The sequence below is a fragment of the Hipposideros armiger genome, unplaced genomic scaffold, assembly GCF_001890085.2.
Source record: "Hipposideros armiger isolate ML-2016 unplaced genomic scaffold, ASM189008v1 scaffold_173, whole genome shotgun sequence".
Taxonomy (NCBI): domain Eukaryota; kingdom Metazoa; phylum Chordata; class Mammalia; order Chiroptera; family Hipposideridae; genus Hipposideros; species Hipposideros armiger.
In genome coordinates this window covers 2989518-3012649 of record NW_017731523.1, presented here as the reverse complement: position 1 = coordinate 3012649, position 23132 = coordinate 2989518, and the positions used below count along the sequence as shown (strand labels likewise).

Genomic DNA, 23132 nt, shown 5'->3' with positions numbered 1-23132 from the left:
GGAATTGGTGTTTGAACCCAATATTTACTAAGGGATTACAGGAAAGTACCCAGCAGAGCATCCTGTATACTCAATGACCTCAGAGAGACATGCACAGGGTGGGGGTGATAAGGGAGAAAGGGGAAGGAAAGGTGGCAGAAAGCTTTTCATTGGAAGTAGCATCCAAACTGAGGCAAAGGAACTAAGCATTCCTAGGAGAGAAAATAATGGAAACAAAAGTATGATGAGTTAAGAGAACAATGGACACTCTCGGACACAAAGTTAGTTTCTGGCTGGAGCAGAGGAAATTAAAAGTTGGGAATGAAGCAAGAGAAGGGGGGAAGAGCCCAGTTATTACGGACCTTATATGTGAAGGTAAAAGGGCCCTGAAGAATAGAAGACAGTGGTATGACTACATCTGTGACTTAGATAGCCCATTCTGACAGCCAGTGAGAAGGATGGCCCAGGGTCAGGGAGGACTAGAAAAAGATGGAGGCCCAAACTTCAACCAGGAGGCTGTTGCAGGGATGCAGATCAGGAGCAGAGTGAGCTGAGAGGGTGGCTGACTGGAATGTGAGAAGGGTGGGAGAGAGGGTGGGTCCAGGAAGCCAGGGTCAACACCTAGTTTCTGGCTGGTTGGAGGTATAGTCATTGAGATAAGGATTAAGAAAGCCTAGATTTTGGTGAGGATAGAGGTGGAGATTGGGGCATAGGAGGGAATACTTTAACATTGGTAGGCTATTCCTTTCACAAAGGAGAAAAGATGTCAGTAATATTATAGCCAGTTTCCCTGTTTTTTCTCTTTCTCTCACCTCTAAGTCATTCTGCAGCCTATTTCCTTCAAATATCCAGATTCATTTATGCCACTTTCCTGTATTAGAACACAGTAGCTTCAACTCATTACTGCAGAGGGTTAGTCAGTAATGACTCATTAAAAAATATTTATAATGTACCAATGACTTGCAAGGTACAGTGACCTGGGAAGGATAAACAAACAAAATATAACTGGCCTTCCCTTCATAGAACTTACATTCTAGCAGAAGCCAAATGACATTAACCAATTTTAGACCACACAGTTTAAGTCATAAAGGTTCTGACGTCCAGAGTATTATGTGGCAAACAACAAGCGGGAGGGGAGTGTGCCACCAAAGTTCATAAACAGGTTTTAGCAGATCTGTGAACTCCTTGAAATTTATACGTAAAATTTTGTCTATGCTTGTATACATTTGGTGAGGGTGGGAGAGGAAGGATATAGCATAGCCTACATGCTCAAACTTCTTCCGTGCCAAAGGCAGTGGCCAAGGGGAAAGCTAGCAGCATGGTGGTCTGTCTAATCCACTGAGAATGACTCTACCTTTATTCTTACAGACATCAAAATTGATCCACCTTCTGACTTAACGTGGGAAGTTTTTTTGTTTTTTTCTTTAAGTCTAGTTTTTTTTTTTTAATCGCAAGATGTTCTATTCCTCAATCACTAGGGATTTTCAAGCACGTGGGAGAGCCAGAGTAGCAAGACGCTGCCCCACAGACACCTTTCCGCCCTGACGGAATTGGATGCACCACGCTCCGCCTTTTAGATTTGCCCCAGAGAAGTCAGCGAAGGCTTTGGGAGTCCAGGCCGGGTTTTCAAGCATTAAGACGGAAGTAACGAAGAGCCGGAAGTCCCAGGGCCTGCACAGGGAAAGAAGTGGGGAGGGGGGTGGAGGAAGACTCAGGGTAGGAATGGCGGCTCAAATTCCAATTGTGGCCACCACCGCCACTCCGGGGATAGCCCGGAACAGCAAGAAAAGGCCAGCCAGTCCTTCCCACAACGGCAGCAGCGCTGGGGGATATAGCGCCAGTAAGAAGAAAAAATCGGCCACTTCTAGCTTTGCGCAGGTACGCTGTAGCTCCGCTAGCTTGCGCGTGCGCGGTGGCCGTGCGGGGGGCGGGGCGTGGGCGCATGCGCGGGGCCGTGAGAGGCGGAGCGAGGGAGCGCGCTACGTAGTAGGCGCGTGCGCAAGGCAAGGGGCGTTAGGGGGCGTGCGCTGGGATTTGTGGCCTCACCTCTGTGGTAGGTTGGTCCCTGTTGCAGATAAAACTTTTTTAGGCTCCAAAATTCCAGCGAAGAATTTTCAGCAGAGGAGTGGCGTGGTTAGATGACTGTTGTCTTGGTTCCTGTATTTTATTTAAAGTAATATGAGAGCAAAGATGGAGTGTGTTACTGTGTCCTCCCTAGCCACATGGTGTGGGCATCATTCACCCAGAAAAATGTTTTAGAGATGTTAACTGCCTGTCGTTTCTTCCATAGGTTATTAATAGTGCTTCTCCCCCCTTTAAAAAGACTTTATTGAGGTGTGATTTGCATACAGTAAAATGCACAAAGGAATACAGATCAATGACTTTTTATACATGTACACACTTATGTGACTACCACTCAGATGAAGATAGTATTTATAAGAGCCTTATAAAATTCCCTGGTGACCCTTTCTAGGCATGTCTTCTCTCCCTGTCACAGGTAACCAACTATTGTGACATTTCTTGCCATAGATTGTTTTTGAATTTTTGAACAATATAAATGGACTCATACAGAACATATTCTTTTGGGTCTGTTGGCGTTTCTCTGTAAAACAGTGTTTTTGAGAGTCATTCATTCTATTAATGGTATTACTTGTGTCAATATATCTGGTACATTGTGTAAATATACACACCTGATGGGCATTAGAGTTGTTTATATTGGGTTGTCAGAAAAGTCATGACGTATTTTTTCTATGTTTTTAGTTGGAAAAATGAGTCATGACTTTTCTGAGAACCCAGTAGTTTGGGGATTTTATATATATATAAGCTACTGTGAACATTCCTGTGCAAGTCTGTGTAGATATAGGCTTTCATTTCTCTTGGGTAAATGGATAGTTGTAGAATGACTGGATCATAAGGTAGACACACATTTAACTCAGAAATTGTTGAACAGTATTTCCCAACATAGTTGCACTATTGTGCATTCTTAACAGCAAAGTATGAGAGTTCTAGTTGTTCTACATCCTCAACAATACTCGGCATCATCCCCCTTTAATTTTATCCATTCTGATGGCTCTGTAGTTGTATCTCATTTTTGTTTCTCTGATTACTGATTACTAATGATATCAGTCACCTTTTCATATGCTTATTGACCATTCCTGTATCTTCTGAATGCCTGATTTTTTCTAATTGGGTCTTTTAAAAAAATTCTTACTGTATGCGAGTTCTTTATATAGCCTTGATTGGAGTCCTTTGTCAGATATATATGCATTGTAAGTACTTTCTTCCAGTATGTGCATGATGCATTTTGATACCCAACTGTGCCAAGACTGAGGAATGTAGTCAATACATATTGGGAGGAATAATTGTTTTCACCCTAAAGGTAGCGTTGGTCAACTACTATCACAGCAAGCTTCAGAGAGTAGCCAAATGCCTTCAGGATGCTGGAAATTCCCAGTAACCCAACTTGGAAATCACAAGTCTGGGGGCCTTAGGGCTCCCGCTGAAAGGATGGGCTGCCTAGGTACTCCCTGTGGGTCTTCTCCATGTCAGCAGCCTCAGCAAACCCTCAGGCTGGAAAGAGTAGGGCATTCGCTGGAATAGTGAATTCTTTTGTCTTTTCTGTCCTCTTCCCAGCTGGCGTTTAACTAATGAGGTACAGTTACATGACTCCCACCCTCAGCATCCCATGAGGAAGGAAAAAACTTGGCTTCTGTTTCCAGAAAGGCACCTTATTTATTTTTTTTTCCTGCTCTAATGTAGCCTTCCATCCTAGTTCCCTGTTCCACAGCATATGCAGGCTTTAGCACAGTACTGACCAGAGGGCTGCCTGGAATCTTCCTGAGATGACCTTTACCTACTTGTATGACCCTTGCTCAGCCTTTCTGTTCTGTTTCAGTTCAGTTCAATCAGCAAGAATTTTATTATTTTTAAAAAGATTTTATTGGGGAATTGGGGGAAGGGGAACAGACAAGTTGCTGTCCTGTTGTTCTTCAGTCTAGTTATGGAGGACGTCACTTCACTGGCCCATGTTGGTATTATCACTGCACTCTTCTCTGATGAGACAGTCGCTTGCTGCCCATTGGACGGCTGCTCACGGTGGCTCACGAAAGCGCACGCCAGGCTGCGGCCAGCCCCACTGCAGCCTACGCCATCGCCGGTGACTCATGGCAGCCCAGCTCCAGGTTGAGCTGTTGTTCACCATCTTAGCTGTAGAGGACGCAGCGTCACTGCCCCTTGTGTGGGATCTGAACCAGGGCCCTGCTGGTCAGAGCTGGCGTCCCAAGCCAACTCCTAACCAATGTGCCACTCAGCCAGCCCTCAATCAGCAAGAATTTATTGTATTTCTGTTATGTCCCCAGCAGTATGCTTAAGACATTTCAAAGGATTATAGCTGGTTCCTGTCTTCCCAAAAATCTCCAAGGAGAAGAGAATGTTCATATATATTAGTTTTCTATTACTGTCATAACAAATGACCACAAATTAGCAGTTTAAATAACACACATTAGTTCATGGTTCTGTAGGTCAGAAGTGTTGGTTCATCCTGACTGGTTTGGTTCTCTGCTCAGGCTATCACAAAGCTGAAATCTGTGTTGGAATGGGCTGGTTTCTTGTCTGGAGGCTCTGGGAGAAAATCTGTTTTTTAGGCTCATTCAAATTGTTGGCAGAATTCAGTCTTTTGCAGCAGGACTGAGGTCCCTGTCTCCTTGTTGGCGGTTTGCCACTGTCCCCATGTCTTGCCACATGACCACCTCCATCTTCGAAGCCAGCTGTGAAGAATTTCTCTTCGTCAAATCCCTCTCATGCTACAAATCCCTCTGATTTCTCCTGTCCCTGACCCCTGAACCCAGATTTAAAGGGTTTATGTGATTAGGGCATGCCCACCTTGGAAACCGCCTTCGTTTAAGGTCAGCTGATTTGAGACCTTAATTATATCTTCAAAACCCCTTCACAGTGGTACCCACATTAGTGTTTGCTTGAATAACTGGGAGAAGGTGTGTGTACACTAGTGGCCAGGATTCTTTAGGGCCATTTTAGAATTCTAACTACCACATACACGAAATAAGTAGGAAAATACAGTGATTTCTAACCACGTACCAAAGTTGACTATAGTTATTCTCTTGTGTTGGTGCCCTCATATGGTGGGATGCAGGAAGATAAGGACTCATGTAGGCAATGATAGAGGAGAGAGTAGGGAAGAAGAGGGACTTGAGGGGTGGTGGGTCTGGGTCTGGGTAGGGAAGGCCTTCCAGGGCTGCAGCTGTGCACAGGTATCAGATTGATCAAGGTGTCATGAGTGGGAAATGAGTGTTTTTTATATACAGTAAGTCCCCGCCTTACAAACATTCGAGTTGCAAACTTTCACAGACACAAACGGTCCTTGCATTACAAACTTTCGTAGATGCGAACAAATTGCGGAAGTAGCTCAGCTGTCTGCTCTTGTCAGTTCACGCCATGCAATCCCCTATATGCCAGTTGCTGTACTGTACCACCATTTTAGGGTAACTGTAAAAGTAAAAATAGTTTATTTACAGTATTTTTGTGTGTGTGTTTAGTTTTTTTTTTATGTTTTACATTGTATATTTGTGTCAAAGGTGTATAAGACTCCCTTTGTCGGGCTTACGAAGGAATCTGACTTAGAACATTCTCCCGAAATGGAACTTGTTTGTAAGTTGGGCTCTTACTCTAAATGATTGAATTTTTTGAGTTAAAAGGGACTTTACAGATCTTTCATTATCTAAATTTCCATACTTCCAGTAGTTCAGCTATTTTGTCTTATAAAAATGTAGTGTCTATAAAACTTTCATGGGACTTAAACATTTACAAAGGACATTTATTGTACATGGACATTAGAGTGCTTTTTGAAATTGGTGAAATAACTTGATGGATTCTGAAGGAGAGTTTTAATTTCCAGAATGTACATTCTATTTCTAAAGTAAAATTGAGTGGATAGATGAAATTTAAAGGGCTTTATGCTCGGGAATCCTCAGGAGTTGAAGGGAATGTTTTGGATCCAGGAGTATTCTGACCAAAGCATTTATAGTAGTGTCCTTTATATCAGTCCTAGAAAATAGTAATAAATAGTTTATTAGTACTAAAAGAATTCTGTTATTTTGTCAGATGACTCTTTAGTTCAAGAGAAATTACTGTGTTTATGCTTGCTGAGTTGTACAGATTGTCACCGGATTACAATTCTGTGTTTGGATTTGTATTTTCAGTGCAACTAATGTATTTATTGGTCAGTAATGTCATAATCTGAAAGTGTCCATCTCCCATCCATTCTGGTTATGATACTTTGAAAATGATTGGTGTTAACTTGGGCTGGAGAACAGATACACCGTGCTAGAGTAAAAGAAATGATAAATAATAATTAATATTTATTGGTCATTTACTATATACCAGGCACTGTTCCAAGCACTTTCACATTTAATCCTCAAAACAACCCCCTGTGAATTGTTATTCTACAAAGAAAAAGACAGGAGCATAGAGAGGTTAAGGAACTTTCCCAAGGTCACACAGCTGAGAAATGGCAGTCAGGATTGGAACCCAGGCAGACTGTCCGGAGTCCACACTCTTTTTTTGACTGCCTCTCTTGATATCACTCTTGTCACTCTACCTTAGACGATGTAATTACAATTCTAATGTAACCAAACCCATGGTGCAGAGAAATGCTTTTGGGGGAATTTTATTAGATCAATATAAGGTATTTTAGACTTTCAAAATGCCTGTTCATATTGATAAAATCTACAGACTAGGGTCAGCTCTTTGAATCTAGAATACTATTAGATGTTAGTGGACATTTGATTTTTCAGTGTTAAAACAAAAGACATTTGTTTCTCTGCTTTGTAACCAGACAGAATGCCCAAGTTATCCTTAAGTCCGAGTCAGTTGTGCAGGCTGCTCCCTGGAGAGGCGAAGCCATTTATTTGGGCTGTGCAATTGGGTAGTACTGAGGCTTTACTCACTTATCTCATCCTGGGCAGGCATGGCTTCTTTGATAGCAGGCCAGGTTCCTCTTCTCAGGGACTGACATCAACTCTTTTAGTGTTGAGTGTTATTTTTTTCCTCTTAGGGTGTGCATGTCTTGGGGTGGGACAGTTCATCTTGTAAAGTCTCTTAGTGCTGTAGTGGTTTATTGATATGGAAACTACATCATATTAAGTTTTATTTTATTGCATCCCTGTCTCACAGACTTAATCCTCCCTTTGACTGAAGGTCTGTCCCTTTCATCCCCTCACTAATAGACACAGGAATCTCAGCTTGGCCGAAGCCCAGGGGAAGGGTAAGAACGAAGGCGCGGTAACATGGAGGGCGGAGTTAAAGAGGCAAGAAAAGCAGAAAACCCAGTTCTGGGCGCTGAGTGGGCTGTTCTTTTGGAGGCTGGTCGGAGGGAAGAGGGTCCTCACTGTTTCAGAGGCAGCTCCGGAACGATGCAGCTCGCTTCACCTCAGGATGGCTTCCTTTCTCTGCCCCGTCTTCAGCTTGAGTCCTCAGTGGGGCTCTGGCCCGCTGACAAGGGAAGAGAAGAGGGTGGAGTGGCCAAACGAGCAGAGCAGGAGGGCTTGGTTTGGGAAATGAGGGCATGAGTACCCCGTCTTCATTCCCTGACTCTTCTCGAGCACGCCACCCGGAACGGTGATGCCGACTTCCGCCCTCCCTTCCCACCGCCTTCCCCTTCCTCTCGGCAGAGGCACCTGTCTGATGGTGCATCCTCTGCCCTGGCTGAGCTCCCAAACCTTCCAACCCAGAAGGACTTGCTGAGGTCCCTGCTTTTCTTAGCGGCCTGTGGGGCAGCACGACCTGCCCGGGTCTCAGTGAGGCATTTCTGCCTGTCAGTGTCCTCCTGGGTCTCCCAAGGCCTGGGAACAGCCTACGTCAGAAGAATGCCCTGCATTGCTTCCCAGGATTTCACTGTGCCTTCGACCTTCTCCACTAGGAATCAGGGAAGAGGCATGAACAGAAAGGGGGAAATGCGGTCTTTCAGCGGTTCAGGCGAAGGAGATAAAGCGAATGCCAGTGCTTGAGGATGGCAGCACTGTGGGCCGGTGTGTTCTATGGATGGTTCTGTAATCACCATTGGAGGCCTTGGGGCCTGGTTCTTCATTCCCTTTAGCATCTTCTCTTTGCTTCTGCAGCAGTTCTGTTTGTTTATTTTCTCCTAGATGGAAACATTATATAAGTTGTCATTTTCTTGATGAAAAACTCAATAAAATCGAAACTTAAAGTGTGTCTGGCCCCAGGAAATCTCTTTCACATTCCGCCTGGTTTCCCTGAGTTGTCCGTTGCTGTCACGGTTCTTCTGTTCTGATGGTGTGCTCACTGCATAGTTCTCAGGGTTGTTTCTCTCTCTGTCTCACTTAGTTTAGGTTCCCCTGTAGGCCAGCCTCTTGACAGCCCACTCCCATCGGCCTTTCCTCCCTGACGTCGTGTGGCGCACCCTTAATGCATCATTAGATTCCTCAGGAGAATGGCCCCTTCTAACACTGGCAGGTGACCTGCCTGCCTCATGGCTTCCCAGCCAGTGGCCCACACTCCCTCCTTCTCCCCTGTATGACCTCTTGAAAGAGCAGGGGACTGTCATGCTTCTCTACCTGCATGCCAGCTACGGCTTCCTCCTCAGGTTCCATGGAGCTCCTGGCTCATTTGGTGTCAGGTTAACCTGTACAAACCGGTAAACAGACTTTTTCAAAGTGACTGCACCCTTTTACATTCTCACAAGCAGTGTATGAGGGTTCTAGTTTCTCCACATCCTTGCCAACACATGTTATTATGTATTTGATTATAACCATTTTGTTATAGTGGGTGTGACATACCTAATATCACATTGTGGTTTTGATTTACATTACACTAATGACTAATGACATTGAGCATTTGAAGTAAAAACACACGTCCATGCAAAGGCTTGTACAGATATTTCACAGCAGCTTTATTTATAATAGCTGAAGACTGAAAATGACCAAATTACATCAACAGGAAAATGGATAAAAAAGTGTGGTACATCCATATAGTAGAATACTATTCTGCTGAGTAGTATACAAATTCAGTGAAACAAACTACTGATCCATGCAACAGCATGGATAAATCTCAGCAACTTTCTTCTGAGCTAAAGAAACTAATGTGGTGAACATCAGAACAGTGTTTGCCCCTGAGGGTGGAAGGTATTGACTAGGAAGAGGCATGAGGGAACTTTCTGGGATGATGTCAATGTCCTACATCTCGACAGGGGCATGGGTTACACAAGTGGAAACATTTGTCAAAACTCATGAAACCTACACTTAAGATCTATGCATTTCACTTTATGTAAATTATATATCAATTAAGAAACAGTTTATTGCAGTCTGGGAAGATTGGAAATGGCATTACAAATCAGAAGTGGTTTCTTACTATTTCTTGTTTTTCCTTTACGATTGTTAGCTTAAAAGATTTTTTGTTTTCAAGCATATTAGTCTGCTTAGCAGAGCTCTCTGGCCACAGCCAGCTGATCCTCTAGCCTCCTCTCTCTCCCTCTATTCTCGTTCCTCAGAATGCCTGCATCCTGTTGTGCCACTTAAGCAAACCAGCTCTAGCCTGGTTCCTGTGGCTGATGAGACTCTTGAAGGGGCTGGACCCTTTCTGTCTTGATGTTTTAAGACATAGTTCAACAAGATCAGCAGGAGTAGGGGCTGCGTGGTGTCATGGAGAGTCTTTTTTTCCCTGTAAATTGGGGTAAATAGTACTACCTTGTAGTGGTTGTCAGAGTTAAATGAGCCAGCTCAGGTAGGACATGTCCCTGTGCTTGGCACATAGTGGGGCCGGAAAGCATGACAGCTGGGGTCCTGGCTGTCTCTCCTATGGCTCCTGCACAGCAGGTGCTGCTGACACACTGGTGTGACCTCCTCTGGTGCAGGCCACCCGCTGGGGCTCTGGACACACTGCCTTCCCTCAAATGTCCTGTGGTGTCATCTTATGTCTTGTTGAGATCTGAGTTAGGGAACTCATCGAAAAGAAACTGACCGCCTCCTATTCCTATTGTATTTTAAGGGTATCAGCTTGGAAGTCATGAGTGAGAATAAAATGGTGCCCTCTGATTTTAGCACAGGAACTATGGAAAAAACTGCTAAACCTTTGCCATTCAAGGATCTCAACTTTGTGGTAAGCATCTAAGGTATTTTATAAATAAAAAACCAAAGGGGCCGGCCAAGTGGCTCATTTGGCTAAGAGTGCGAGCTCTGAGCAACACGGTCACCGGTTCGATTCCCACATGGGCCAGTGAGCTGCGCCTGAGCTGAGCTGCCACTGAGCTGCCAACAGGTGGCAGGATGGCCCAGCTGGTGAGAGCACGTGCTCCTAACAACAAGGTTTCCGGTTCAACTCCTGCATGGGATGGTGGGCTATGCCCACCTGCAACTTAGATTGAACACGGCACCTTGAGCTGAGCAGCTGCAAACTGCCTACAGGCAGCCGGATGGTTACTGGACTTGGAGCTGAGCTAGCTACGCCCTCCACAACTAAGAGTGAAGGACAATAACTTGGCTGTTCCCCTTCCCCAATTCCCCAACACTGTTCCCCTTCCCCAGTTCCCCAATAAAAAAACCCCAAAAAAACAAAAACCAAACAACCATACCTTGGATTCTGATCATGCTGGGCCTCAGACCAGGTAGCACTGGTGTCCCCTTCCCCTTCAATCCAGTTGCCACCTTCTCTGTCATGGGCTGTTGTGGGAGGGGTGGGGTCAAGAGAAGAAAGATGCTTCCTTTAAGTAAATCTAAGCTATTGTATTGTAAAGTAGAAACAGGCCACTCTTCCTTTTGTTCCCAAGGGATATAATAAATTAGTGATTCAGATTACATCATTAAAAGTTTATTTTTCATTAATTAGTTTTAAAAATACAATACTGCCAATGCCTGTGACAGATTTTGGTATTTTTCTATTTTATTTTGTCATCCTAATAGGACAAAAGAAAACAAAAATTTCCAGAAGTCTTGCCTGCCATGATTGTGCCTTACTTGGGTTTTCCAGGATCACCAGTAATTTCCAAGGCAGAGACTTGCCCTCAGAAGGGAGTTTAGGGATGTGGTCATGAGTTTAAATCTAACTTGGTAGTACATTTATTTGAAAGTAATGAGAAATTCATGAGTGAATTCCATAAAGTTAGACCCAATAAAGGATGACTTTTTTATGTGCATGTAAAAAAAAACCCAAAAAGCCTTTTATTTCTACTCCATCACTCACTAACTCGTGGGTTTTGACAATCCAAAAGCATTGTTTTTTTATAAGTACGATTAAAGTGTACAGTGTAATAAGTAAGACTAAAGTGTACAGTGTAATACTTTAAAAAAAAAAGCCTTAAGGGTACAAGTGATTGCTGACAGAAGGAGGGTTATGACAGAATGCAGTTATGAATAGTCATAAATGTCAGATTCTGAAATGGCAGTTTCCATTGATTTTTATGTCTTCTAATCCATGCTTTTAATTTGAGCACTCAGGCCATGGTGGCGCAGTAGCTGGCAAGAAGAATAGAACCTGGAAGAACCTGAAACAAATCCTTGCATCTGAAAGGGCATTGCCGTGGCAACTGAACGATCCTAACTGTGAGCTGTCTCAAGCCTTCTATGAGTTTATAATGTTCAGATGAGGAACTCTCTTATAACAAACCTACATTGTTGTGTTTGCGTTAATGTAGGAAACAATTTTTAGCTTAGGAATTTTATAATGGTACCAATATAGGGAAATTGTATGTACATTTCTTTATAACTGTATCGGTGTTGAATCTGTTTGTTTGCCATGGATGAGTGGTTTTTAGAGTTACTGTTAGCATTTCAATCTGGAGAAACGGGTCCTGATATGATAATATTGGTGTTTCTGTTTGACAAACTTATTCAGAAGTCTAGTCTTAAACTTTGTTTCTAAGAACAAGGTTGCCTAAGATTTAGGATGTTTTCTATGGACCAACTTAAAGGCCAGTTCTGTTTTACAATCTGAGCTGGTGTTTTTCAGAGTAAATGCTTTATGCTACAGTATTTCCAAGTCTATGTAAAGCACTGTTATATGTTCTTTTCAGCTTCATTGGAAAGTACAGGTAAAAGTCTCCTTCACCTCCTGTCCCACTGCACGTCTTTCACAGGGTGACTCAGACCACTGACGACGGAGCTAGTCAGTTGTCTGGGTGTGGACCTTCCCGTGTCTGGATGCTTACATCCAGGAAATGGGTGGTTTGGCATTTCATCCCTGTCAGCCCATGTAGCCTGAGACAGTGAAAGTGGCTTGTGGGCAGATGAGCTTTTGGTGGTTCTGCTGGAGTAGAGGGTCCCTGGGGCCAGCGCAAAGCTGGATCCGGAGCCTGCACTTGGTCTATGGCATAGTGCATTATTATTGCCTCACAGAATTCTATAAGTGCATAATTACAAAGTAAAATTTAGATAAAAAAGGAAGGGATCGGAATGTTTAAAAGCCACTTTAGTTATCTTTTCTTTCTTTCCTTTTTTTTACTCCAGACTTCAGTATTGATGCTCCTCCATCCTTCAAGCCAGCTAAGAAGTATTCTGATGTTTCAGGTCTTCTTGTGAGTATAATTACATCTCAATGTCTATAACATTGAATTGAAAGGAAGATTCCGTAGTATTGTCTACTTAGACAGTGTTGAATATTGACCACCACTGGTCCTGCCTGGAGTCTGTATACTTTGAATTGGTAGTAGGTTTGTGTTGAAGCATTCACACATTTATTTTAGAGTGGCTGACCCTTGGGTCATCTATGTGGGCAACCTGGAGACTGGACTGCACGAAACCCAAGTTTCACTTCCTCTTCCTCTAACTACATGAAAAATACACACACACACACACACACACATATGTATATGTGTATATGTATACATACACATACATATGTATATATACACATACACATTACATGTTTCATATATATGTTAACTACATAAAAAAACAATTATGTCTTTTTTTACTGCTCAAGTTTTAAAAACTTCCTGCATTTTAGAGATGATTGTACTTTTTAAAAAATATTTAAACTTCTCTTAAGAGGCAGTATGGTAAAGGTAGTGATTTTCAAACATATTTTTCAGCCCCAGACCCCCTTTCCAAATGAAATCTTGTACAGAATCCCCTGGAGCCCACCTACCCACTGTGGTCCCTTGTGGACCTGGTCTTCTGTTCCTCTCCATACTCCCCACCACAATGACCCCTAAAGTGCTTCTGGGGAACACAGTTTGAAAACCAGCAGTGTGGTTGGGTGAGTGGGACTTGGGCAAATCGCTGAACCTCAAGAGCCTCTTTTCTTTCTTTTCTGAATGTAGATGAAGGGTGGAACTTTCAGTTCACCTTCTTCCTCCGTTTTCATCACTGTTCAGTTTGGAAGATGGGCTTTTTTTTCATAACTAGAGAAATAATGAGTCACTTGACTTTTAAAAATTCATCCGCATCATTTAAATGCTTTACATTTTTATGAAAACGTGTGACTCCAACTTCTGTAACACACTGACTAAATGAATGCTACACATTTTACATTGGGAAGGATTTGAGTTTTTATTGTATTTTTGAAAATAATGTTAGTTATACTCTGAATTAGTCATATGTTTTAGCTTTTCCTCTAGAAAGCACACACTCCTCAGCGTTTTACAAACTTTTTAACATAGATCCTTAAACACAATGATCCTAAAAAACGACAGGGAGAAGAAGTGCTGTAAAATGGCGTGGGTGTGTGGTAGGTTCTTCTAGCATCCATTCATGGCATGCATCTCCTCCCAAAGGTCCCCTGAGGGACTTCTCCTTGACAGAAATGTTGTACCCTTATGCTGTCTCCTGTCTACTACCTGAAAATAGTTGCCTCCTATGTTTAACCCTTTTTTTTTCCTTAAAGATTTTTATTGGGGAATTGGGGGAAGGGGAACAGACAAGTTGCTGTCCTTTTGTTCTTCAGTCTAGTTGTGGAGGACGTTGCTTCACTGGCCCAAGTTGGCACCATCATTGCGCTCTTCCCGGGTGAGGCAGATCAGTCTCCGGCTTCTGGATGGCTGCTCATGGCGGCTGCTGGCAGCTCATAGCTGGCTGCTGGCTACACACGGTAGCCCATGGTAACCCACTGCAGCAGGGACTGCAGCCTACACCGTCACTGGCGACTCACAGCAGCCCAGCTCCAGGTTGAGCTGTTGTTCAGCATCTTAGCTTCACTGGCTCTCATATGTGGGATCCGAACCGGGGCCCTCTGGCGTCCCAAGCCAGCTCTTAACCAATGCACCACTCGGCCGGCCCTGTTTAACCCGTTTTAATAGTTGCAAAAGAGCTAACTTGGCACCAGTTATTCTGTTATGATCCAAAGTGGAAATGTTCTCCCATTTTGCACTAAGCTTGTAGAAGCTCAGTTTATGGCCAGACTTGGTTGGTGGCCCCTCGGAAGGTGGTTTTATCCTTACCATCATCAGGCAGCTCATCTGCTAGTGCAGTGGTTTTCCCACATTAGGAGGCACGAGACTCATTGTGAGAAGCATTGTTCCAGGCCCCTATATGCCATTGGCAAAGGACTTGGCATGTTATACATAACCTAAAACCTCCTGCCCTACTGTATGTAGAATTAAGAAATTCTGAATATACAAAGAACTCTACAAAATCATTGAAAAGAAAATCCCATAGAAGAATTGGCTGAAAGGATATGAATAGACAATTACAAGGAGGAAATAGAGCTGACCAATAAGTAGATGTTGAACCTCACTATTAATTAGGAAAAGGACTCATCAGGGAGGGGAGAAATGAACATGTTTGATTATATTCAGTGTCACCAACTTAGAGAAGTGGATATCCTCATACATTGCTGTTTTGAGGTGGGAATCTACATTGGTACAGACTCTTCAGCGGACGGTTCAGCACTACCTACTGGGACAAGAAAGCAAAAGCCTAAGACCCAGCAATGTGCCTTCTAAGCAGCTCCCTAGAGAAATAGTGTATACAAGGAGCTTCCTGCAGAAATGCTCCTGAGAAAACGTGTTAGCAAAATATTGGAAACAACCTAAAGGTCAATCAATGGGAGGGGGTGTTTTCACACACTGCTGAGAGCTTGATGTACAAACTATGTTAACAACATGGATAAACTTGCAAGATACATTGTTTACTGCAAGGTGCAAAGCATTGTAGGCAGCATGGTACCACCTAAGTTAAAACCAACACACACTCACAAGAGAATACAGGGTAATGTCTCTGGTGTGTTCCTAGACATGTGTCAGGGGGTATATAAACCAGGGCTGGAAGGGTGCCCTCCTAGCAATGATTTCCTCAGGGGAAGGCAAAGGACTTTGATGGTAGAAGGGGACTTCAGTCTTACTCATAATGTTTTCTTTTTCTAGAGGAAAACATATTCATCTGTTACTTGTATAAATTAATATTACACAATTACAAAATGAAGCCTAGCTCATATTTACACTGACCCACCTGTTCCCAGCCAGCCCAATGACTGTTTCCCTTGTGGCAGGTCATGGCAGGGAGGCATGCGGGGTCACACCTGTGTGTAGCCCTTGTTACAAAGCTATGGAAAGGACAGCGGCCCTAGGAGAGATGGGGGAGCAGTGAGTACTGCCTGTCGTCCTGCAGCGAGGGCCTGAAAGCTGCTGCCTGCCCTCCCAGAAGGCGGCCTGTGTTGCCTTCAGGCTCCAGGGCTGGAATCCGGGGGAGGTTCTGACTGCAGGAGCGCCTGCCGTTCTTTACTTGTTCAACTGTGTGGCGTCACTTGGCATCCTCCCCTCTGTTCAGAATACTAGGTCAGGTCCAGTCTGTGTAAGTTCTTGTTGGTGACCTTTTCGTTGGTGCCACAGTATCTCTGTATTCTGCATTATTTATTCAGTAGCCTTGGCAGTGAGTTCTGAACTTGGGTGGGCTGGCTCAGCACAGTTTGGTGGTGGGAGTGAAGCAGCCCCAGGAATGGAGCCAGGCTGGGGCTGGTTCATATATGGAGGCTGGCTGATCAAAGCCAGCTGCACGTGCCCGTGCCCCTGCTTGGAAATTGAGGGCAGCTCCCCCGCCAGCTAGCTCATCTAACTGCCTTGTGGCCAGGAGCCTCAAAAGGGACTCGTTGCATTGTTCTATTGAAGCCTTTCTTTATATTACTGTCATCGAAGGAAACGTGGTGCGTGCAGGCAATATCTAGATCAATCCAAAGGATCAAGTTTTGTTTTATTAGAGAGCTTTAATCAATCTTAGTTTATTTAGAAATAATCTCACTTTCCTGACACTCACACGGATGTGAAATACCTAAGGAGGTCCCCAGTGATGAAGTTGGAGACCTTAAGAGTATGAGAAACCTATGACTCAGTTCCCCTCAGCTCCTTGCTTTTCCAGTCCCCTCCCTGATTAAATCACAGCGTGGCTGCATCTCAGTCCACGGAGATGATCAGCCTCAGAGCAGACAATCCACAATGCAGTAATTGGACGTTATCTGTCTAGACTTTAATGGCATCTTTTATAATTTTTTAAAGGAGCTCCAAATGACTCACTCTCATGTTTTCTGCTTCAAAATGTGTGGAAGCCATGTGCCTTGAGGTATATAGTGAATGAATTATCATCTCCACTCTGCACATGGGAAAACCAAACCAGAAGAGAATTTTGATATGTCAGTGGGAAACAAGGTCTCTTCTGTGATGGTCCTGATTGCCCATTTGTTTATTCATTCGTTCATTCATTCATTCATTCATAATTTGCTGTGCAAACACTGACCGAAGGCCCACTGTATGCTCTGCATTACACTAAGAGCCGGGATTCAGTGATATGCACGCCACAGGGTTCCTGCCTCAGAAAATAACAGTAAAAGCAACAGAGATAGCATTCCACAGGAGACACATATGGTGAGGTGACAGGTGACAGTCAGGGTGGGGTTCTGACCTGTGGGAAGGCAGATAAGGCTTCCCTGATGCTTTGACTTTGGGGTCTGAGTCCTAAAGGATGAACAGGCGATTACTGAGCAAAGTGGGCCAGGCTGGAGTTCCCTCCCAAGGAAATGGCAAATGGGGCATGACAGAAGGGAGGGGCTTAGAGCCAGGGTCCTTGGAACCAGTGAGCGAGGTCATGTGACCAGGAAGGGGCGTGGGAAGGAGGAGGGCGGGGCCCTGGTAGGGACTGAGGAGCCATGCTGAGGGCTTGGGCCTTTGTCCTGAGGACAGAGAAGAGCCATGGAGAGGTTTCATGAAGAACTGAGCAGAATTACAAGTTGCAAAGATGACCCTGATTGCAGTTGTAGGATGGCCGTCCCTTCCAGGGAACGAATGTGTGTGGGTGGCCAGTCCATCACTGCAGTGGAGCCCAGGGAGCCACGGACATGGTATGGGGAGGGGCTGGAAGAGTGGGAGAGGTGAGCACTGGGAGTAGGGAGGGTCGCAGGGAGGGGCGGATGTGCCAGCGCATGGTGGTACCTCTCCCTGCCTGGGGGAACAGGTCTGGAACATTTGTTTGAAGGAGATGGGAGTTTGAAGGCAGGGATCAGAGGGATGATCATCGTGGATTCAGTTTTGGACCTGTTGCTTGTAGCCCTTGAGGTACCAACCAGAAGAATCCTTGTGTCTGATGTAGTTATTCCCCTTCCTCCCACCCATACTCTGAAGTATTTTTCAAGTCTGGGAAGATGAACACGTTTTTGCCAAAGTGAGCAATTTAGTGTTCTTGGTGACAGGGTAAGATATGAAGATATATTTCACTTTCAGTAAAATAGAAAAAAAAATTCTAACTTGAACTTAAAATATTCACCACCACCACCAATGCTCTGCCCTTCTCCGTGCCCGTTTCCCACTCAGGCCAACTACACTGACCCCCAGAGCAAGCTTCGCTTCAGCACCATTGAAGAGTTTTCCTACATTCGGAGGCTGCCCTCTGACGTTGTCACAGGTTACCTGGCCCTGAGAAAGGCCACAAGCATCGTTCCCTGAACCTTGAGAAGGAAGGTGAAGTGCACAACTGTTTCAAAGGCGGACTTTGGACTAATGATTCTGTTTTACAGAAACAAACTCATTCTGCTGTCAATCTGGAAATGTCAGTGCTGTGCCTTGGAAAGAATGTTGGCTTTAATTTAAGTGGTTTTTTTTTTTTCCTCTGTGTTTTTTCTCCAAGTGTGATATTTCCTGTTGAGTTGAATTATACTTCATGTGTTGCCTCAAGTAAAGTTGTTTGACAAGAAAATATAAAATTGTGCTTTTAATTTAACTCAAGTACGTCCCCGAATTTTGGCTTCAAAGTTGTGAACTCTCTTATAACACATTTAAAGTCTCTATAATGAATCCTGACAACGGGGCTGGGTGATCCCTGATCCTAGTGACTCCCTCTTTAGAGCATATTAGTTTTTCTCTTTGATCAGAATACTTGGAAGACGCCCAAGGTTGGGACTGGAATAGAAAGGGCTGAGTGACTCGCCCTGAGCCTCAGCTTGAGAATCAGCCTCTCTTCCCAGAACCAAGAGAGAGATGTGTCTGTTATTTAAGCCACCCAGTCTGTGGCATTTCGTTGCAGCAGCCCAAGCTGCCTAAAACTCATTTCTGGAGGTTCGGGTATGAACATTGACACCCCTTCTAAGAAGGGCCTTGGTCCTGACCCAGGACGCGGCCCCTTTGAGCAAAGCCTGCTGCAGAAAGGCAATGTTTGCTTTCTCATCCCACGGGAAGAGGAAGTACCCCTGGGCCAGAAGGAGAGTGCGGAGATGCGCCCTGAGTCTCTGAGCCCTACTCCCATACTTCTCTAGGGAGGACAGTGGAACCAGACCCTGGGGTGTCTGGGCCAGAGCTGCCTTTACTTTGGGGGGTTAGGCACCCCGGTGCCTTTTCTTTCTGAGGGAAATGCTCTCCTGTACCCCATTCCAGGCTTAGAGAAAAGAAAAAACAAAGCTGAGAGTCAGCCAGGAGAGCAGCCGGCGGGGCAGGTGGCAGCTGCCCGGAAACTGGCTTCCTTCTCTCCAGACGCAAAGCAGCCCCTGTGTCATTCAGCACCTTCTTAATAACTAGTGGAGAGAGTTGGAGGGGTGCTGTGTGACTCCCCCACTACACACACACACAAAACGGGGCTGAGGTGATGGCAGGAGAGGTGGGGAACCTTCCCCAAGACCATGAGCACTGAAACATTTGAGCCTCTGGTGCAAGGTTCTCAAACCTGAACCACATCAGCATCACCTGGGGCTTTGTGGTAACAGACCATGAGTCTGATGCAGCAGGTGTGGGGTGTGGCCCTGGAGTTTGCATTTCTAGCAAACGATACTGATGGTACTGGTCCAGGGACCCCACACTGAAACCAACTGCTAAAACTCAAGTTATCTCTGCTTCTTGGGTTCCTCTCGCTCCTGCGCTTCCTGCCAGCAGTCAGCCTAGGAACCCCTCCCCCACCACCACCGTTTCCCTTTTGGTGAAATGGCGTAAGTGAGCCAAGGGCCCTTCCTGCTTTGCTTCCATCTTCTATTAAACAATGAAAACTTGGGGCAGGTGCACATTTTCCCCATTAAGGTCCCCCAAGTTGGATAGAGCCCCACTAAGACTGTTCTAACGTTGACTGCTGACTGCTAGGTGCTACCTCAGACCTGACCTGCCTATTCGGTTTCCTGGGCCAGGGTCCAAGACGAAAGAGAACTCCTGCCCTGTACATGTCCACCATGGGGGTCCACAGACGGTTCCCCCTGCAGGCCTCTCAGGGTTTCTGGGCGTGTGTGCGGTGAACCCTCTCCTAGAATCACCTGGGGCCCATTAAAATGCAGATTCCTGGGCCACACATTGTAGATCTTCTGACCCATGCAGGGAGTGGGGCCCAGCATCTGCATTTGGTAAACACCCCAGCGTGAATGTGACTCACAGAGTGTGAGAACGGCCACCTTCCTCAGGCAGAGGGGAAGCACGTGTGCCGGACACCTGGCTCCCCTCTTTCCTGTTCCCCCACTGGGCTGGCCTTGCCAGCCTCTTTGTGCCGGAGAACTGAGTTCCCAAGGTCAGGTCGTTCCACTCACCCCAAGCAACAGGGGGCCAAGCTGAGCCAAACTAAGCTTCACGCTGTGACCAGTTCCAACAATTAGTCCTCCTATGGATTTTGGAACAGGCGGGTAATCTTGCGCTGTGGTAACCCTTGCTGTCCATGCCTGGCCTAGCGGCTCTCAGCCCTGGCTGCATGTTAGCTACACCTGTGTTGTGGGGAAGGCGGCGGGAGATGTAAAATGCCCAGGGATTCTAATTCAACTGGCCTGAGCTGGGGCCTGGGCATAGTCCTTTTTAAACTCCCCAGGTGATTCTCATGTGCAGCCAGTGTTGAGAACCCTTGCTGTAACTACAGAGAGAGTATTTTACATAGGGTATGTTTTCTCCACAGATCAGCTGGCCGTTTCCATCTCAGGACCATGGGCAATTTGGAGACGGAGGTGTGTGTGAGTGTGAGTGTGTGTGTGTGTGTATTTAGGATTCCTTTTTACTGACTCCCAGCACTGTAATTGGAAACATGAATGTCATTAATGACTCCTTCTTCTTCCATCTTTACCCCTTACCGTCAGTCAGCCCCTAAGACCCCTCTTCTTTTCTCGCATTCCTCTCCATCTGCCCTCCTCCTTCCTACTCAGCTTCAGGAGCACATCAATTCTTGCCTGGATGTTTCAGTGTCTTCCTAACAGCTCTTTCTATAGGCTGATCCCCACCTCTCTACTTTCCCTTATGCCATCAAAGGGCCTTTCCACAACTCTGGATGAGAACCTGACTTTGCCTATCATGGCATGTCCACTGGTGATTTGTCTCAGATATCTTGTTAATTCTGGCATTGGCCTGTAGGATCCAAAGGATAAAGTCAGCCTCTTAAAAGAGAAAACAATTAGCTGAGAAACCAGATTGTTTTCTTAAGACGAAACTGAGGTCCAGTCTGCTCTGAGTGGAGCTGAACTCTCTCCCAATATCTGATATTTGTCTTCACTTTAAGAGGCGAGCAATCTATTCTTGGGCATAGTTTAGAACTGCCTATCATGTTGAACCAAATGCTTTCCAGAGCTTGGAGCAGCTTGTGTGGATGACAGGGACACATTTTGCCCCCATCTCCCAAGTTAAAGCATGCATGCATACGGATTTTGAATGGATTTTGTAACTGGGCCTAAAGTGCTTTCAGTGAGGAATCATTCATTTCTGAATCCCTTGCCATTGGAAAGAAACATCAGACACTTGATTCTGTTTCTAGTGACTTATAACTGTGAGTTGGGAGTGCTTGACTTAGTAAAAATAAAGGGTAAGGAAAGAAACCAATGGAGTCTGAAGTAAAGAAACCTGATCAAATAGGACAGATACCTTGGGAAGAGATTGAAAATGATGCCCCCTTACAAATGCATGAAATGATTAGTGTTATTTAAAATAATGTTCTATCGGATAGAAATATGTGAGCCATATTTGGATCCTGAGTCAAGCAAAAAGCTTAAAACGTTTTTGAGAAAAATTGGAAATTTGATATTTGATGATATTTAGGAACTTTATAAATACTTTTAGTTGTGAAAATGGTCTTATAATGTTAATAGAAAAGATTCATGTCTTTTAGAGACACTTACTGAAATATTTATGGGTGGAATGATGATATCTGGGTTTTGCTTCAGGCTAATATGGGAGAGAGGAAGTGGATGGGAGTAGTGTTGAAATAGATTGGCTGAGTCAATAGTTGTTGAAGTTGAGTGATGGGTACATGGGGGTTCATTATACTATCCTACTGTCATATGTTTGAATGTCTCCATAATAAAATGTTTTTAAAAAGAATATGATGTTTTTATTACTAAAAATTGTGATGCATTTTTTTTTTAACCTGAAATTGGTGGTCTACATTAGCTTGAAGTAGCTTGTGGAAGCTAAAAGTTTGAGAAATGCTGCCTGAATTGTATGAGGACTTGAATAGAGGGAATACCCATTCCTAAAGCATTTCACAAGGAATAGGTTGAAAGGAAAGAACCACACGGCAGGTGAAGTTGCCCCCTTGATGTTCTGCGCAGAAGTCTTCATGTGTGTTCTGTTGGCTGTAAGAGTATATCCCGTATAGAGGTAGGCATGGGAGTGGTAAGGCCGAAGACATCAGCCTCAAATTTCTCAGGGTATAAATAAAGCGTGCTGGAGTTGGTTTGGGATGCATTAGAATGACTTGTGGTTTGAGGAAATACCTGTTGATCAACTTCCTGATAGAATCTGCAATATTTTTATATCTACACAGAGAAGGAAATTAGATCATCAAAGAACTAAGCACACGGCCAAACTGGTTTGGTTCAAAGAATTGCTTTCATTGAACTTCATCTGGTTTATGCTTTTGTGCTTATATGAAGGAATTGCCTTGAGAGAGGTGAGGAGACACAGCCCTACAAAAATCCCTAATTTATCAGTTGCTGGAAATAACCCCCTAGGGCCCTGCAGCGTGAGCTTTCTGGTTTGGCCCCCAGACATGGACACTGATAGCCTAGGTTTTAATCTCCTTTCTACAATTGACTAACTCTCTGGTCTTCGGCAATTACTAACTTTCTCTCAAATTCTCAGTTTCCTTATCTGTGAAATGAACATCATCATAGTATCGACCCCACACAATTGCCAAAATCAATTGAGAAAATGTCGGAAGAGTGTTTACCTCAGTTTCTGGCCTACGTGCCCGGCAAGTGTAACTGTGATCTCTCACTTCCTTCTGATCTCTGCATTAGAAAAGTGGATCTTTTCCTGACTTACTGGGAGACATGCACCTTCCCGCCTGATTATGTTTTTCTCTTTTCAGTGGCTCCTAGGACTCCTAGATCCAAATTTTCATCCTACTTATAGTAACCAAATAACATCGTATGATCGACATTTCCATGTGCTCATCTCATTGCTGACTCTGTCAACTTCCCCTTTTCTTCATTGCTTATCTTGGTCATTTATTCCATCCTTTACTCTTGTGTATTTTTATAAGCTGGCTCAACGTTTTTATGGAGCAAGGGAGGGAGTAAATAACTGGCTAAATAAATAAGTGATCTGTGACTAAGGCCAGGGAAAGAGAAGAGTCATGGGGTGGAGGGTGGAGAACTCTGATGAATGAGCTCCTCTAGAATCAGAGGGCCAGGAGGGGCCAGGAGGGATCACCTACTGGACCTCTTCAGAATAATTATTGCTCTATGCCTTCCTTGGTACTCATCATGTATGCTGCCATTGTTTCCCTTTAATAATGGGCCATAAAACCCTTTTAACAAGTGGG

The 23132-nt window shown here is 44.5% G+C and overlaps 1 protein-coding gene across 2 annotated transcripts; it reads left to right on the top strand.

Annotated features, from left to right (window-relative positions):
- The first annotated feature begins 1586 nt into the window (after positions 1-1586).
- Positions 1587-19279, top strand: INO80C (INO80 complex subunit C). 2 transcript variants are annotated; one of them, XM_019652123.1, is made up of 5 exons: positions 1587-1857; positions 9997-10107; positions 11435-11546; positions 12450-12517; positions 17738-18143. In XM_019652123.1, exons 1-5 carry the CDS (start codon positions 1702-1704, stop codon positions 17867-17869), a joined length of 579 nt encoding a protein of 192 aa, XP_019507668.1. In that variant the 5' UTR covers positions 1587-1701; the 3' UTR covers positions 17870-18143. The 2 variants fall into 2 exon arrangements, with proteins under 2 accessions (XP_019507668.1, XP_019507669.1); XM_019652124.1 differs by lacking the exon at positions 9997-10107 and having other exon boundaries at positions 1620-1857; positions 17738-19279.
- Positions 19280-23132: the final 3853 nt, after the last annotated feature.

What these genes read in the sequence shown, in the direction of transcription:
- INO80C (XM_019652123.1), top strand. Translation starts at nt 1,702, where the DNA reads ATGGCGGCTCAAATTCCAATTGTGGCCACCACCGCCACTCCGGGGATA. An exon ending in TCAAGGATCTCAACTTTGTG is followed by an intron (nt 10,108 to 11,434) that starts GTAAGCATCTAA and finishes TTTTAATTTGAG; the next exon opens with CACTCAGGCCATGGTGGCGC. An exon ending in CTGATGTTTCAGGTCTTCTT is followed by an intron (nt 12,518 to 17,737) that starts GTGAGTATAATT and finishes TTTCCCACTCAG; the next exon opens with GCCAACTACACTGACCCCCA.